Here is a 15,351-nt window from a genome sequence, read left to right as displayed (position 1 = left end):
TGGCAACTTCGATATCGTATTTCGAGATCGGGAGAAAGAAAAAAAAGCTTTGTCTTTGATCTCCGGTCAGTGTTGCCAAACTGAAGCAGCATAAAATCCCTTCAAAACATCAAAATTTCCCTTTTCCAGTCCAAATGTTCCACAATACAAATATTTTTTTTAATCAGTAATGTGAATGCTATCCTCGCGCATACACAATAACTATGCCCTATATAACGTTATAGAATGTCTTTTAACAGTAAATGAAAACCTGATATTACAGCATGTACATAGGAATATGACACCTGGAACCCAAGGGATTAATTATTTTTTATAATTGATAAAATGTTGTAATAAAGTTAACATTTCATGAAAACCCAAAAATATACATGTAAATAAATCACATTTTTTATGGTGATAATTGTTTATGTAATTATTGTTGGTTTATATTAATAAATGTCAAAATAAAAACTAGTAAAAATAATTTTTCTTTAATAAAACAGGATTTGAAAACAAAACATTTTCACGCATTATACAAAGATTTACTCTTCCATCCGCCATCTTGCCCAATCTTAATCTGACTGTTGTATTATATTACAATTCCAGAGACGGACGCAAATAGTGAGAAAGAAGAGAGAGTGACTGACATCAGCCAGTTATATCAAATATTTGCAGATGAAGTGTTAGGCTCAGGACAATTCGGGACGGTATACGGAGGTATGTACTCTGTAAGACATGTATTTTAACTTATGTAATATATATACATATTATTATATTAAATTGTCCAGCACTTATATAGTGCAAAACATTTTATTGAAAGTTCCTAATATAAGGGTAAGACATTAATAGGATTAGTATAGATCTGATTTAGATAGGTCACTAAGAAGCTATAATTGAAAACAAAATCTCCAGAAAATTAACAAAAATAATGTTAAGATAATTGCACTGTCATGTATTTATTGTACTGTCATATATTTATATATTCATATAAATATATATTTATATTTATATGAATATGCGATAAAGGTCAACATGCAAATTATGATTGATTTGAAGCTGTAATAAGTAAGTGAAAGATTTTATTTTTAATTCTAAAATATTTGAATGTACTAGTATCTGATTTTGACTAAGTGTTGTATTTATCTGATCGTTTTCGTAGTATTATAAATAATTTAAATTTAAATTTTATTTTATTTATATATTTTTAATGGTAACAGATGTTGTAGTTAGTTTCAGCTGCTATAATGCTTATATATAGCTTCTATTACTTGTAAATGCTGTATTTCTAAAGTCTTCTAGATCATAGAGCTGTTGAAGCCAAAGAATAGTTTTATATATAAATTTATACATTTCAGTTTATGTCTAGAAAGAAACAAGTTTCGTATGTAAGGCAGAGTTAGTAATAAATTATCGTCTAATTTCAGGGACTTCTTTCTTTTTACAACGACTCTTTCCGTTTTTAAGTTACGATAGCTCGTTCTTCTGTTTTGAATATATTGCAAATTACAATGCTTGTGATGTAGTTTTAGCGTCCTTCACAGCACCGTGGCTATTCAAGACGTGGACCTACAGCTTAACATTTAATCTGAATCACAGTAGCTACCGCTGGGAGTCGAATCCAGGTCTTCCGCGCCGATGCAAATCGTGTTACACGTAAGACGTTAATTTGCATTTGGCTGCAGATGTTAAATATTTTTGTACTGTGAGAAGTCTTGTGTTTTACTGGCAATCGGAGTGATGTTGAGAATTTTGTAATTTATTTATCTATAAACCTCACTTTCAACAATTTATGATAAAAATCTACATACTGTTCTTTCAACAATTTATGATATAAAAATATAAGTGTTGTATGACTATATAAAAACTGTACGTATTGAATGCCTATTTCAATATGAATAATAATGGTATGCAATTATGGTACGACCCAATTAATTCAATGAAAAGTAGATCCCTGTTCAATTATCTAAGCATTATATATATGCTAAGTAGAAAATTAGAAATTTGTTTTTTATTCCATTGTTTATCGAGAACTGCAGTTTAGGGGAAAGGAAGTAGAATATAATATTGGAGCCTACTGTTGATAGAATTGTGAATGATTCAGGAAAAGCAAACAAACTAGAGACTTATGATGACCATTTAGCTCCATTAGGAATACACATATTCTGACAACATTTTGAATTATGAAATTAAGACCAAATCCTGTTCCTTCTCTTAGTTACTGATATATCGACACCTTACATCAGTAATGATGCTTGACTACAGTGCATAGATTAATAAAAAGTACTGAAAGTACTACTGTAAGAAATACAAATAAAATAGAATTTCAATCTATGTTACAAGATAAACTTTAGTAACGTTTTTGTAAACTTAAGGGGCGATATTCAGAGATAATTCGTTAATCAAGCGTTAGTCACGCGATTAGTTGGTGCCGTAATAGCTGTACTAAGAAGGGTATATTTTGGTATTCAGAGTTTGCTTGGAATTCAGCTAATAAGTTGATTTGGGTATGATTAACTAATATAACCCCAATACTTCGAGTGCGAAAAATAAATGTTGCAACTATGGAAATTTAGAGTCCATATGTGTAGTCTATGAAAAAGAAAATATATGAAATATGAAATTCGAAATGTTTTCTTTGTGGTTTGACATCAAAACAACTTACGATAGTTACAAAATCGAATTATAATTAACTTATTCATTTCTGAGGGATGTATTTTTGAGGAGGGGGAATAAGTAGAAGTCAATTAATATTAGCACCAGTAGAAGGATTATGTTGTAATTATAAGAGAAGATAATTTATCAATCAGTTGTATGTATCCCTCGAAAAACTGGAAATTTTCAACTCATCTCTCACTGTTCACTTTAAGAAACAGTTCTGCTATTGTAGAGTATTCGGCTTAATAGCTGCTTCATAGTTAATTCACCTGATAAGGTGAGAGGAAAGGAAGAAAGACAGATAATTAATCCCCTTTGTATTCTCATAATGTTAGTTCGTTGTGGCTAAACAAGGGTACCTTCTGCTCTAAATTAATTTGTCACATGTGATTAACTTAGTCAACTACTACTGCTAATCAGAGATTCTGAATACACTTCTGATAATCACACGTTAGTCAAACCCTTAGTATGGCGCTAATATAACGTCAAAACGACTCTGCATAAGGTCCAAGAAGTATATTAAACAACAATCCGGTTATTGGCCACCCTATATGTAAACAGAAAAAGATCGTTGAAATTAATCAAACTTCTAGTAATTGTTAAACCAGAATTTTAATGGTGCATAAGTTATTTCAATAATTCTACAACTACGGTGATCATAGAAGTACTTCTGTTAGATGAAAGTTCAGGAATAGCGTTGGAACCTAAGTGAATGATCTGAAACCATGTTATTTCTAGTTTAGAAAATTGATTATTTCTTTGTAATTTTCAGGTGTTCATCGAAAGTCTGGGCGTGCTGTGGCCGTAAAAGTAATCGACAAACTGCGATTTCCAACCAAGCAGGAAGCGCAATTGAAGAACGAAGTAGCCATTCTACAGAATTTATCCCATCCAGGTGTCGTCAATCTAGAACGAATGTTTGAGACACCTGAGAGAATATTTGTTGTGATGGAGAAATTGAAGGGTGATATGCTGGAAATGATTTTGTCGAGTGAAAGAGGACGCCTTTCAGAGAGAATAACAAAATTCCTCATTACACAGGTATTTTTTTTTTAAATAGTAAAATTATTATAACGAATTAACTTGTACAATATATTTTTAAAGTTTATTTCTTTTGGTAAAATTATTTTTGTGGTTATCTTCTAAATAACTTGAACTAGAAAAATAAATCACTGAAGAAAGCAACGTTTAAAAATAATAATAACTGTGTAATAATAATAACAGTTATTATTTTTTAAAATAAACGTTGCTTGGGGTTCAGTGATTTTTGTTTCCAGCTCAAGTTATTTAAGATAGCAAAGGTAATATGAACCAGTTAATTATATCCTAAATGAATAATAGTGCTTTTGTTGTCTCAAATAAAATTACATTTTCCTCTGTAGTAATAGACAACTATATTGTAATCGATTTATCAATTTGCTTTCAAAATATTGCCCTTTTTCTGTCTTTTAATCTTAACCTTTCAATACTGATTTAGAATTGATTTTTTTTTCTTTCTTTCCTTTGTATTAAGCACCATGGAGGATGGGAATGGGAAAATTGTTTCGTATATTTTTTTTTTCTTCGAATAACTTTCCTTTGTATCTATTTATTAGCTGAAAGTTCTCTTGGCTGTCAAAAAGGGTCATTTCCCTTCTTCCTTTGTCATTTATCGAAGTAAATAATTTTAATAACCTGACTATAAGCAGTGGTCCCATCTACCAAAGCACATGTCAAGAAGTAATACGTAATTACATTTGTTTAATTTCCCTTCTTCTTCTTCTTCTTCTTCTTCTTCTTCTTATTCTTATTCTTCTTCTTCTTCTTCTTCTTATTATTATTATTATTATTATTATTATTAATAATAATAATAATAATAATTATATATATATATAATATAGTAATAATATATATACTGAATATACTTGAACATATGATACAGCTAAAGTAACATTTTTAATTATGAATTACTCAGCTGCTTATATTAAATTGGTAGGCAAATACACAAATAAAATATACTGTAATAATACTGTGTAAATAAAATAATTAATTAAACTGTACCAAATGATTACTATGACAAATAGTGAAAATTGAAATATGATTTTGTTGTTAAGTATTAAAAATAATAGTCAGCACTTACATCTACGTCAAGAGTATTAGGCGTCTGGCGTTTTATTGCACGCACACACACACACACACACACACACATATATATATATATATATATATATATATATATATATATATATATATATATATATATATATATATATATATTAAAGGACTTTCTGATTCATTAGAATACAACACACTGAAGTCACTAACTAGATATTTATATTTCAATTTTCGAATGCCTCATTTACAGAATAGAAGGCAAAGAAAAAATATTTGAAAGAGAAGCGCAATTGCGTGGTATTTTAAATTGTTCATCTGACGAGTATATAAAATTATCATATCATTTAATAGATCCTTCTTTGCGAATGAATTTTCTTAGAATGCGGTGATAAAGGTATATTATTTAATTTTATTCTCTTTCTTTCAACAGATCTTGATAGCCTTGAAGCACCTGCATAGTAAAAACATAGTTCACTGTGATTTGAAACCAGAAAATGTATTGTTGTCTTCAGATTCTGACTTCCCTCAGGTCAAATTGTGTGATTTTGGTTTCGCTCGTATCATTGGAGAAAAATCATTCCGAAGGTCTGTTGTAGGAACGCCGGCATATTTGGGTAAGTCTGTGCTCTAAATATAGTCAATTGTTAAGATAAAATTATATATTGCATGCTTGAAGTTACATATTTCAAGTTGTTTCATATACTTATTGAATACACGGAGTTTAATAATGCATTTTTATCATAACTCTTACTAGTAATTATAGTACTGTATTACTTTTATAATTACTTTCAGTAAGCATAAACTTTAAATATGTGTCGTATAGGTACTAACGAGATCACTTTTTCCTTTATTCTCACCTGAAAGCAAAGTTATTATATTGGGATCTCGTCACTGAACTGACCTGAACCTGGGTCGGTGACCATAAAGCATTTTTTTTTTTTAAGTTCCAGTGAATAAGACTATAGGAACTATATATTACTGCTTGAAAAAATATATAGATTAACTATAAACAATTCTGTTTTAAATTTTCTTTTGGAACAAAGAGTCTTTCTAAACCCCCAAAGATATTGTCTTTAAGCCAGTTGGAATTTGCCCCAAATTATCTGGCAAAGATAATTCTGGAATCATGTTATAGCACTTTAGCACTTATAGAAACTGACCAAATCATTATAAAACATTTTTTTAAACAGAAATTAAAATAATGAAATAACCGTACTTTTTTTTTCAGCCCCAGAAGTTCTTCGCAATAAGGGCTACAACAGATCGCTAGATATGTGGAGTGTTGGGGTGATTGTGTATGTAAGCCTTAGCGGTACCTTTCCATTCAATGAAGATGAGGATATCAACGATCAAATCCAGAATGCTGCATTCATGTATCCTCCAAACCCATGGAAAGAGATTTCGTCTGATGGTAAAAGATCTCTTGTTATACATTATGTTCAATTTAAAACCGATCTCAAGGTGCATTCGATTTGAAACGTTTCACAGTTCTGTTTAAAATGTTTTTCATTAGTTCGTTGTTGTGCTAGTTCTGTACGTATAGCTATAGCAAATAGTGAGACTTCACCCAGTTTATTGTCATATTGGAACCTCACAAACATCAGTGCTGATAGGGAAATTCAACCATGACGATGTTGAGTTATTTCTTTGGAAACAGAATGACTTCAGAAAGACTATGGCTCGCTCGGTTTCTAGAGCTCACCAGTTCTGACTTCTTCATGTGACATTATTTGCAAAAATAGTTTACAGACAGAAATCACACATCTTACAAGGGTTGAAGAATCACATCATTGTTGCTATTCAGAATATTACTCTAAGGCTGTTAAGATCATGGTAAACCGTCTGAACATGTCCATCAAAGAAGAAGGGCGTCATTATATGCATTTGCTGTAGTTCAAATATCTGCAGATTAGTATTTTTACTGTGTGTATTTTATTTGACATATATGCACCTCGGGGCGGGATTTAAATTGAATACACTGTATTTTCAATAAATAGTATAATATTTTCTGGCAATCCGAAATTCTTCTAATGTCACAATAAATAAACGTAATTTAAGATTAGAAGGTATTCATATTTTAATGCAAATGTATGGTAAAATTTGAAAAGATTTCCAAACCCAAAGATATTATCTCACTCTCTTCCTCGAATTCACTTAAAAAAAAGTAGTTCTGGAACCGTATTGTATTACTTTAGTGACAAAACCCCGGCAGAATCGTTTAACTAATAATATTTACCAGGATATTTGTAATGTAATAAGTAATATCGTTTCTCTGTTTATTAATGTCCATTATAATGTTGTGGATCAAATAAAATGAGAAGAGTTACTATAGAATCTTAGAGGTACTTACCGCTCCAGCCCCCATTTTATTGCTTTTTCTAAATATTGCAGAGAACAAGCACAATATTAAATTTTCTCTGTGTAATTTTGTAGTAAGTACAAAATAATACCGAAGTTCGTATCTACTTCTTAATTCAGGTACTTCCCTAATTAATGCTGAAAAATATATGACTTTACTGGGAATCGAACCACAACTACACATGTTAACAGTTCTGCTGCACGTGGCTAACAAAATGCAGGATAACTCTGATGTATGGAAGTGGCGAACAGCATATTCCGTAACACAAAATGTGTTCCATAAGTTCGCCATCTATGTAAACACACTTCTCAAACGATCCATAATGTTTTGTTTGTGCACTTTTGGACACCTGAGGATGTAGGATAGGCGTTGCAGTTATCTTCCCTGGCTTTGAATTCCAATTTCCACTGCATACTGCATACATCTCAGACTTAAAAATTTCACTTGGAGAAAGTCCTTGAGATTAAGGTCAGATGATCGTGTAGCTCATTCCAGAGACCTGCTTCTTCCAGGCCAACATTAACACTGAACTCTGAAGTGCTGACTTTCCCAAGAATGCTGGGCTTTTTTGCAACACTTTAAAAACATATATCGCAAAATCTAGAAAAGCTAAAATAATACAACATGTACCGTTTGAAAGTTTAGAACTTGCTCTTTATTCATATATATAATATTCTGTATTCCAACCACAAAACTATGACAAATCACAAATAACATTAACACGGACGAATTCAGTTTATCGTCCCATGATTATGTCCCATGGAAAATGATTGCGAATATGAGAACTATTGTTTCAAGGTTACTTACCTGACATATTTGATATTTCTGCTGCTACAAAGTCTGGATCATTCTCACAATCGTCGAATAACTCTCCTTAAAACAAATTACCATCACTGTCGCTCAATTCCGCGTCTAAACTGAAGCGTACTGAATCGACCGACAGGCTCTTTCTCGCCATTTTGACATTCAAGCAATAGGCACATGGTTTTTGAACCCTGGCGGTAATAAGGTATTAATTAGGATCTTCACGCCATCTACTGGCGAAATTTGGAAATACGAAGTCCAAGGGATATTTTAAAACTGCTAATTCCTTATAATAAACGAGCAAACCCATTGAAATAAGTTTGGAATTACATCACGTATAAATATGGAATCTGCAGTCTACAAAAGATCAGCTACTTCGTAAAAATACGGAGTTAGCACTCAAAGTGTTAAGGAACAGGTCATCCAGAAAGCAGCAGAAGTAAGATAGGGTTAGCGTCTTTGTTGTTTCGCAATCAGAATGTCCCTAATTTGAATGTGTCTAGTAATCTTAAGGTTTATTCAGGACTTCCTCTCAGTTTCATCAAAAAATGAAATCATTCAGTTTAACGTCCCATGATTATGTCGATTAGGGTAAGGAAGACGACAGTTTCCTCAAGCGAATACCGAAATGGTGCATTTAATAAATATAGGCCCTGGACAACTTTTCCCCTCCCATTGCTGCTGTTTTATTATTGTTCATGTGAAGTATTACAGTGTTAATTGACCTTGTAGACTATATCTGGACGTCCTATCCATTTTATGTATTAAGACTTCCGATACAAACTGCGATGCAACAATAAAAATGAGAAAAAAAAAAAAAATAGAATGGCAAAACGTATTTTAAGTCTAGTCCGTCATGTCCTCCCTTCCTTTCTTTCCCAAGACTTGAAAGTTATTGTTAAAGAGCCAGAATATAGCTTAAATCTCGCATTAATAAATAATAGTAGTAATTTTTATGTATGGGTATTAATTTGTTATGGAAATTTACTACTAAAATCATTTAAAAAATGTGTGGGAATCAGGCTTTGTACTTTCATGTTATGTTAGATCTTCTCTATGTATTGTTTAATATATAATTATTTATTTGTTTTTATATTAAATTTTCAGCAATTGACCTAATAAACAACTTGCTGCAAGTGAAACAAAGGAAGCGATATACAGTGGATAAGTCATTGTCACACGTATGGCTTCAGGTGAGTTGAAAGAAAGATTTAGTATTCCTATTCTAATATTTTAAAAGTAAGTATAGAATGTGCATTACACAGTTCAGTTATGAAAATAGAGTCCCAAGTTGAACTAGTATCAAGGATCTAACACTGTAGGAATATTAATATGTGCAAGTGAATATACGTTTATAGTTGAGTACATTGTGTTCCAATCCTCATACATTTCTTCACTTCAGCTCTTTATTTTCCAGTTTCTCATTGTAAAAACCCACAAAGGAAGAAAACTGGCCAATCTATCCCTATTATCCTCTTAGTGGCCTTTCCTAGCTATTGACACGAAGGCCTAGGTAAATAAGATAAAGCTTGCTTCGGAAGAACACTCAGATGTTTTTAAGTGAACATTCTATTAGTTCTGAGAAAAGAATGAATTGAAGGTTTTATCCAAGTGGATGAATTTCAATTTTTACATCTCACTGAGCCACGGTTGTTCAGTGGCAGACCATTCACCTCTAGTTCATGGGGCCCCTGATTCGATCTCGGCTCACGCCAAGTGAACCTAGTGGTGGACAAACACTGTGTGGGATTGTTTTTTTGGGGTTCTTCCATTTATTCTCACTTTCTTCATCATCACCGTAGCCAATATGCCAATATGGCATAATTGTGGGACGTAAAACTGATCTCTCTCTCTCTCTCTCTCTCTCTATATATATATATATATATATATATATATATATATATATATATATATATATATATATATATATATATATATATCACCTTATTCTATATATTCTGTGGAAAAACGAAATATGATGTAAATTTCTATACATCTTATCCCTACCAAATACCCTTTCTTACCTAAATCTTGACAATGTTGACAGCTATCAGCGAAAATTCAACGTTTAGTATATACTTTTAAAACAATCTATAACAATTTGAAGTAACAACAGTGAATATCTTTGACTACTAATAATCTCTTTGTTGATGAATTTCGGGGAAATCTTTAGGTTTAAAATTATATGAAGGTGAAAATCATTAAAAGAAAGAAAAAAAAAACTTTGATTGCTTTAATGCTAAGAAAAATCAATTAGAAAAAAAAAGTGATATTTCGCCTGAAGCCGCAAGACGTAAACTATGTTAAAGAGCCTAAAAGAAAACGTGTGAAGAACGTGACGAGTAACTGGCTTCTTTTTATGCGCTAGATCATATACGTGACTGACAGTTGAGGGTGGAGAATCTTAGAGTTGCTAGCCAATATGCTTGAAGATCTTCGTTAGTCTCATTCCTTACCATTTTGAATTTAATTGAATAACTTAGAGACAATGAAAAATTTCAAAAAATGTAGAAAGTAAGTAGAATGATATCTATAAAACGCTATTAAATAAATTAAATAACCATATTCAAATCTTTTCTTAAAAAGCAGAAAATTGGATGTGCAGTCATAATTATTGTTCACTCAAATTTATACACTATACGAAAGGTCTTGAAAATAATTATTTAGTTTATTTAATAGCGTTTTGTAGATACTCTCTTGCTTATTTTGTACAATGTTGATATCCTTCACTGTTTCTAATTTATTCAGTAAAATTAAAGAAAAGTGGGGGTGATTTAGCGAAGAACCTTAAGATCCAAGCACAAGTATGTGGTCTACACAAACAGGCCTCACGTCCTGCTTTAAATAATAATAATAATAAAAAAAAAAACTTTCGCTGCGAAAGTCGACTTTATTCGAGCTGAGAATTTTTGATTTTTGCTGCGAAAATCGACTTTAGTCCACCACGTCTATTTTTGTTTATATTTCATTGCGATAGTCGATTTCAGTCGCTCGTTGTATACGAAACACGTGATAGTGATAATGCGTTGTATTGTGCTGCCAGCTGCCGGCGATTTCTTGGAACTGTGCAGTTAAGCACTAATGACTACGAAAGCTTTGCGTCATTCTGTTGTGGTATGTTTGCGGGTTTGAAGCTAGCTAAGTACAGCAGGTAACAATGCCGGATAACAGTAAGACAATCAACGACAGCTGTGTCAGGAGTTGACAGTCTTTCAAATTTGGAATCTGAAGGAGTTCAAAACGTAAAAGGAAGCAGTGGTCAGAATATAATTTGTTATGATCCCGATGTTTATTTGTGGGAATTGTTGAACGACGTACGCCATGGCCATTTGCTGAGCATAAATATAATACCTGATTTTGTAGATATTTTAGTGTTTTTAAACCATATTCCACGGAAATATGAAAATTTCATTTTTTGACTGCTTAATTGCTCCTTTTCCAGGAACCACCCGAAAACTTAAGTCCGTAGCGAAAGGGTTAAACCGATGATTATGCCTAGAGACTCTAGCGAAATTTTTTCAGGTGTTTGCTGTTATTATTATTTTAATATTGGAAGCAATGTGAGATTTTTATTTGATTTGGTTTGTAAATTATTTCTGCGCGTAATTATTATCGGTATTTGGTTAGAATTACACTTGAAAAAGTGTTAAATGTAACTACACAGATTATTCTATAAATAAGTATGTATTCATATCATTCAGCCATCACATTAGAGAAATACAAATCGAATACCGTTTTTTATGAGGCGTATATCTTCTGAAAATGTATAAGGCTGACTTAAGCTCTAAGTCAGTATTAGAACGATTATTTTTTTTATTTTTTAAATATAGGAGCTAACTATTTTAATTTCCCAACAAATAAAACACAATCACAGTCAACCTGGTTTATATGTTTATACTGATTCTTATGTCCTCGGCAATCTGGGGGGGTGGCTCAGTGGTAGAGCGTTCACCTCCGGTGCTTGGGGTCCCTGGTTCGATCCCAACCCGCGCCGTGTGGACTTTGTGGTAGACAAACACCGTGCTCGTGGGTTTTCTCGGGGTTCTTCCGTTTCCTCCCACTTTCTTCATTTCACCATTTCTCTAATTTCTCATTATCACCGTCTCCTTTAGCCTAACCGGCATAACTAACAAAGATTTCATTTCATTTTTTTCCTCGGCAATCTGATAGTAATAATATATTACATCACAGCTCACATTATCTTTCTTTGAGTCCAAAATGTGTTACGTTTCTTGTTAATACAACGAATTATGTGTGTAGTATTAAAAAAAATTACTATGAAAATATAATCGAGTTTTCTTCCATTCTTCTTGTATTCTGTTAAATCCTCCTCCTCCTCCTCCTCCTCCTCCTCCTCCTCCTCCTCCTCCTCCTCCTACTACTACTACTACTACTACTACTACTACTACTACTACTACTACTACTACTACTACTACTACTACTACTACTACTACTACTACTACTACTACTACTACTACTACTACTACTACTACTACTACTACTACTACTACTACTACTACTACTACTACTACTACTACTACTACTACTACTACTACTACTACTACTACTACTACTACTACTACTACTACTACTACTACTACTACTACTACTACTACTACTACTACTACTACTACTACTACTACTACTACTACTTCTTCTTCTTCTTCTTCTTCTTCTTCTTCTTCTTCTTCTTCTTCTTCTTCTTTATTATTTATTTATTTCAAGTATGAAGCATTAAATTTCTTTCTATTAAAAATAATCCGTATTAAGTGAAATATTACAGAATAAAAGGTTTTCCCAACTTATTCAGATGTTCGGGAAAAGATTTATTCTACCAGCAGATTCAGTTTCCTGAAAGTTTATACCTCTAAGTGTGCGTATACTGCTTAATTTTAAAACTACTTTCATGTTACCAATCAAGGATTTCAGATCTGTTTGCAAGGAGTTAAGCTTCTTCTAAAAGTAGCTGGAGATACCACTATTTTAGCGTACACATTACGAAAGAAAATGTAATACGAAACTGTCATAAGTTTCTCTTTTCTTTTTTCTTTTTTTGTATCAAAAGATCCAATAGATTTTAATCAAAAATTTTCTTGTAGGCCTTATATCTGGAGAACTACATATAGTGTAGCCAAACCCAAACTATTAATTAACTCAATATTATGTGCTTATTCCGTAGAAAATACGAAAACTTGATTTACGGGCCGTTCAAACATTTTGTGGCCTCTGATCCAAAAACTGATTATTGACCAAGATCGTAACCTTTTGATCCATTGTTGATTTTCCTAAAATCCTTGTTTTTCATTCTTTCAGGACTACCAAACTTGGTGCGATTTGCGAGAATTGGAGCGCCAGGTGGGTAACCGCTATTTGACTCATGAATCCGACGATGCCCGATGGGAAAGCTACCGACGGGAACACACGACAGATAATGGATCTGGAATTGACGTGAAGGTGAGACTTTGACAAAAAGTCGAAGAGTCTTCGAAGCCAACTACGAAACCCTATGGCGATTGGGCTTGGCAACGATGGAACACCAGGAGAAAGGGACATAAAAATTCCAGTGAGCAAGTGACGAAACTGGGTGTTGTTGTAAAAAGTAACTGTCTTTAGATGACATACTTTTCTTCCCCTTGTTTTAACTGGTTCGTGAATAGTCTGTGGTTGGTCGCTTGATTTTCCAACTCTTCCAGTCGAGGACAAACCCAATTGTGGTTTATAGAATGTATTCAATATATATGTATATATATTGATCTGAAAAAGTAACCCGCACTTAGTGTGGGAAGAAAACCATTCGTGTGTGTGTGTGTGTGTGTATGTGTGTACATATATAAGAACAGACATTTCAAAATGTTTTAACAATAACGGAATTTCCAATTTCTGTACGACAAAAACACATTTAAAAAATGGTGAATAGTGAACACAAGAAATGAGATTACAATATGTTGCTTTTAAAAAATATGCATGTAAGAGTTCCCTTTTTATACTGCGAAATTAAATATTGGTACAGTTCTTTGGTATACAAACGGATTTGTTGTACAAATGGATTTTTTATTGCCTTGACATGAGTAGTGCATTCAATGCATTACAAACATGCGTTGTCTCCCATTCTTTTTTTTTTATTTTTGTAAAAATATATGTATATAGATGTTAAAAGACTGTTCCAGTTGTGCTTCATAAAATTAAAAACTATGTTTTTCCTTCTAAGAGTAGATTTGCCATTTTAGTTGTAATGATGCGTGTGAATGCCGATTTTTAGCAAGTTTAACACCATATTATGAAGAGAAATGAACACTGTGTTATTCCACAATATGAAAACGAATGATATTTTTAACTTCTATGAAAATCGTAACTGATAACCTTGCGAACTAAATATTGATATTATTAAAATTCTTTCATTTTGTTCTGATTTGTAACTGTTAGGATGTGCAAGGTAAAATTAGGTAAGAAACGAATGAATAGATACAATCAATTTTAAAACTTTATAACAGTGTTCTACGAGTTGGAAGGAAATATTTGGATATTTCATCTTAGTTTTTGAAGCCTATCAAGTAAGATTTTTCATATGAATTTCAAATTTCTTTATGTACAATAAATATTAATGGATTATCTATTAAGATACAATTACTTTAATTTCGTTAACACTTACAAGAAATTACTGATAATATATTTGGGGTTCCTGAAAGCTATAGTGACTTGAAATACTTGTCAATAATTAGGCAATTTAACTGAAAAGGGGGAATGCAATATGAAATTAGAAATCAATCATGTTAAACGTTGAAAATTTATTATGTACAAATTTTAGCATGTTTCCAAATACTTATATCAAATCATTGTCATTCATTGTTACCTACAAAACTTTTGTTAAATGGAGCAAATAAAAAAAATATATTCTGCGTCTTCCATGTTTCTATGTTTAAACTTCAATTTTTAAAAAAATCTTAAAATTTGAAGCACAAATGGAACATATTCTTGGTATATCCAAACAGCAATCATATAAGTAAAGGAAATATAGATACAGTATATATATATATATATACATATACATAATGTATTGTGTTCAACATAATAGGCCTGCTTTAATGTTTTAGCCTAGAAATGTTAATGTTGTGATATTTTTAGCTTAGTATTATTGTTGTTAAAGAAACAAAACTTTCTGAACAGATTTTTCTCTATTTGATTGATATGATTTTACATCAAAATTAAAAAGATGAGTCCACGGTAACATTGTCGACAGACGGGACCATCGCTGATTGTTGCCTTTATAAAAAAATCATTATTAAATAGTAGTTCATTCAGGATAAAGTTTACTGTAAATCACAAGGTACAAAATTGATTTTTTTTATTTTTCTATGTATTCTTATTATTAAAATAACGAATTCATAAAATAATGAGAGTAATGAAGTTTAGCTTTTGTACCAATAAAAAAAAAAAAAAAAAAAGCTATGATAAAGTGTAAC

General features: G+C 31.8%; 1 protein-coding gene across 1 annotated transcript; it reads left to right on the top strand.

Annotated features, from left to right (window-relative positions):
* Window positions 1-585: 585 nt before the first annotated feature.
* Window positions 586-15,339, top strand: LOC145678284 (serine/threonine-protein kinase D3-like; the record flags this gene model as incomplete). Its single annotated transcript, XM_081748308.1, is given in 6 exon segments — window positions 586-696; window positions 3,407-3,675; window positions 5,159-5,342; window positions 5,957-6,139; window positions 8,999-9,084; window positions 13,205-15,339. Coding segments are annotated over 6 exon segments (986 nt in total), but the record flags the coding sequence as incomplete, so codon positions are not given.
* Between the last annotated feature and the right edge of the window lie 12 nt (window positions 15,340-15,351).

Source organism: Thermobia domestica, unplaced genomic scaffold, assembly GCF_964235325.1.
Source record: "Thermobia domestica unplaced genomic scaffold, izTheDome1.hap1.1 HAP1_SCAFFOLD_2302, whole genome shotgun sequence".
In the NCBI taxonomy this organism is placed as follows: domain Eukaryota; kingdom Metazoa; phylum Arthropoda; class Insecta; order Zygentoma; family Lepismatidae; genus Thermobia; species Thermobia domestica.
The sequence above is the reverse complement of the archived record's forward strand: the minus strand, read 5'-3'. Positions and strand labels throughout refer to the sequence as shown.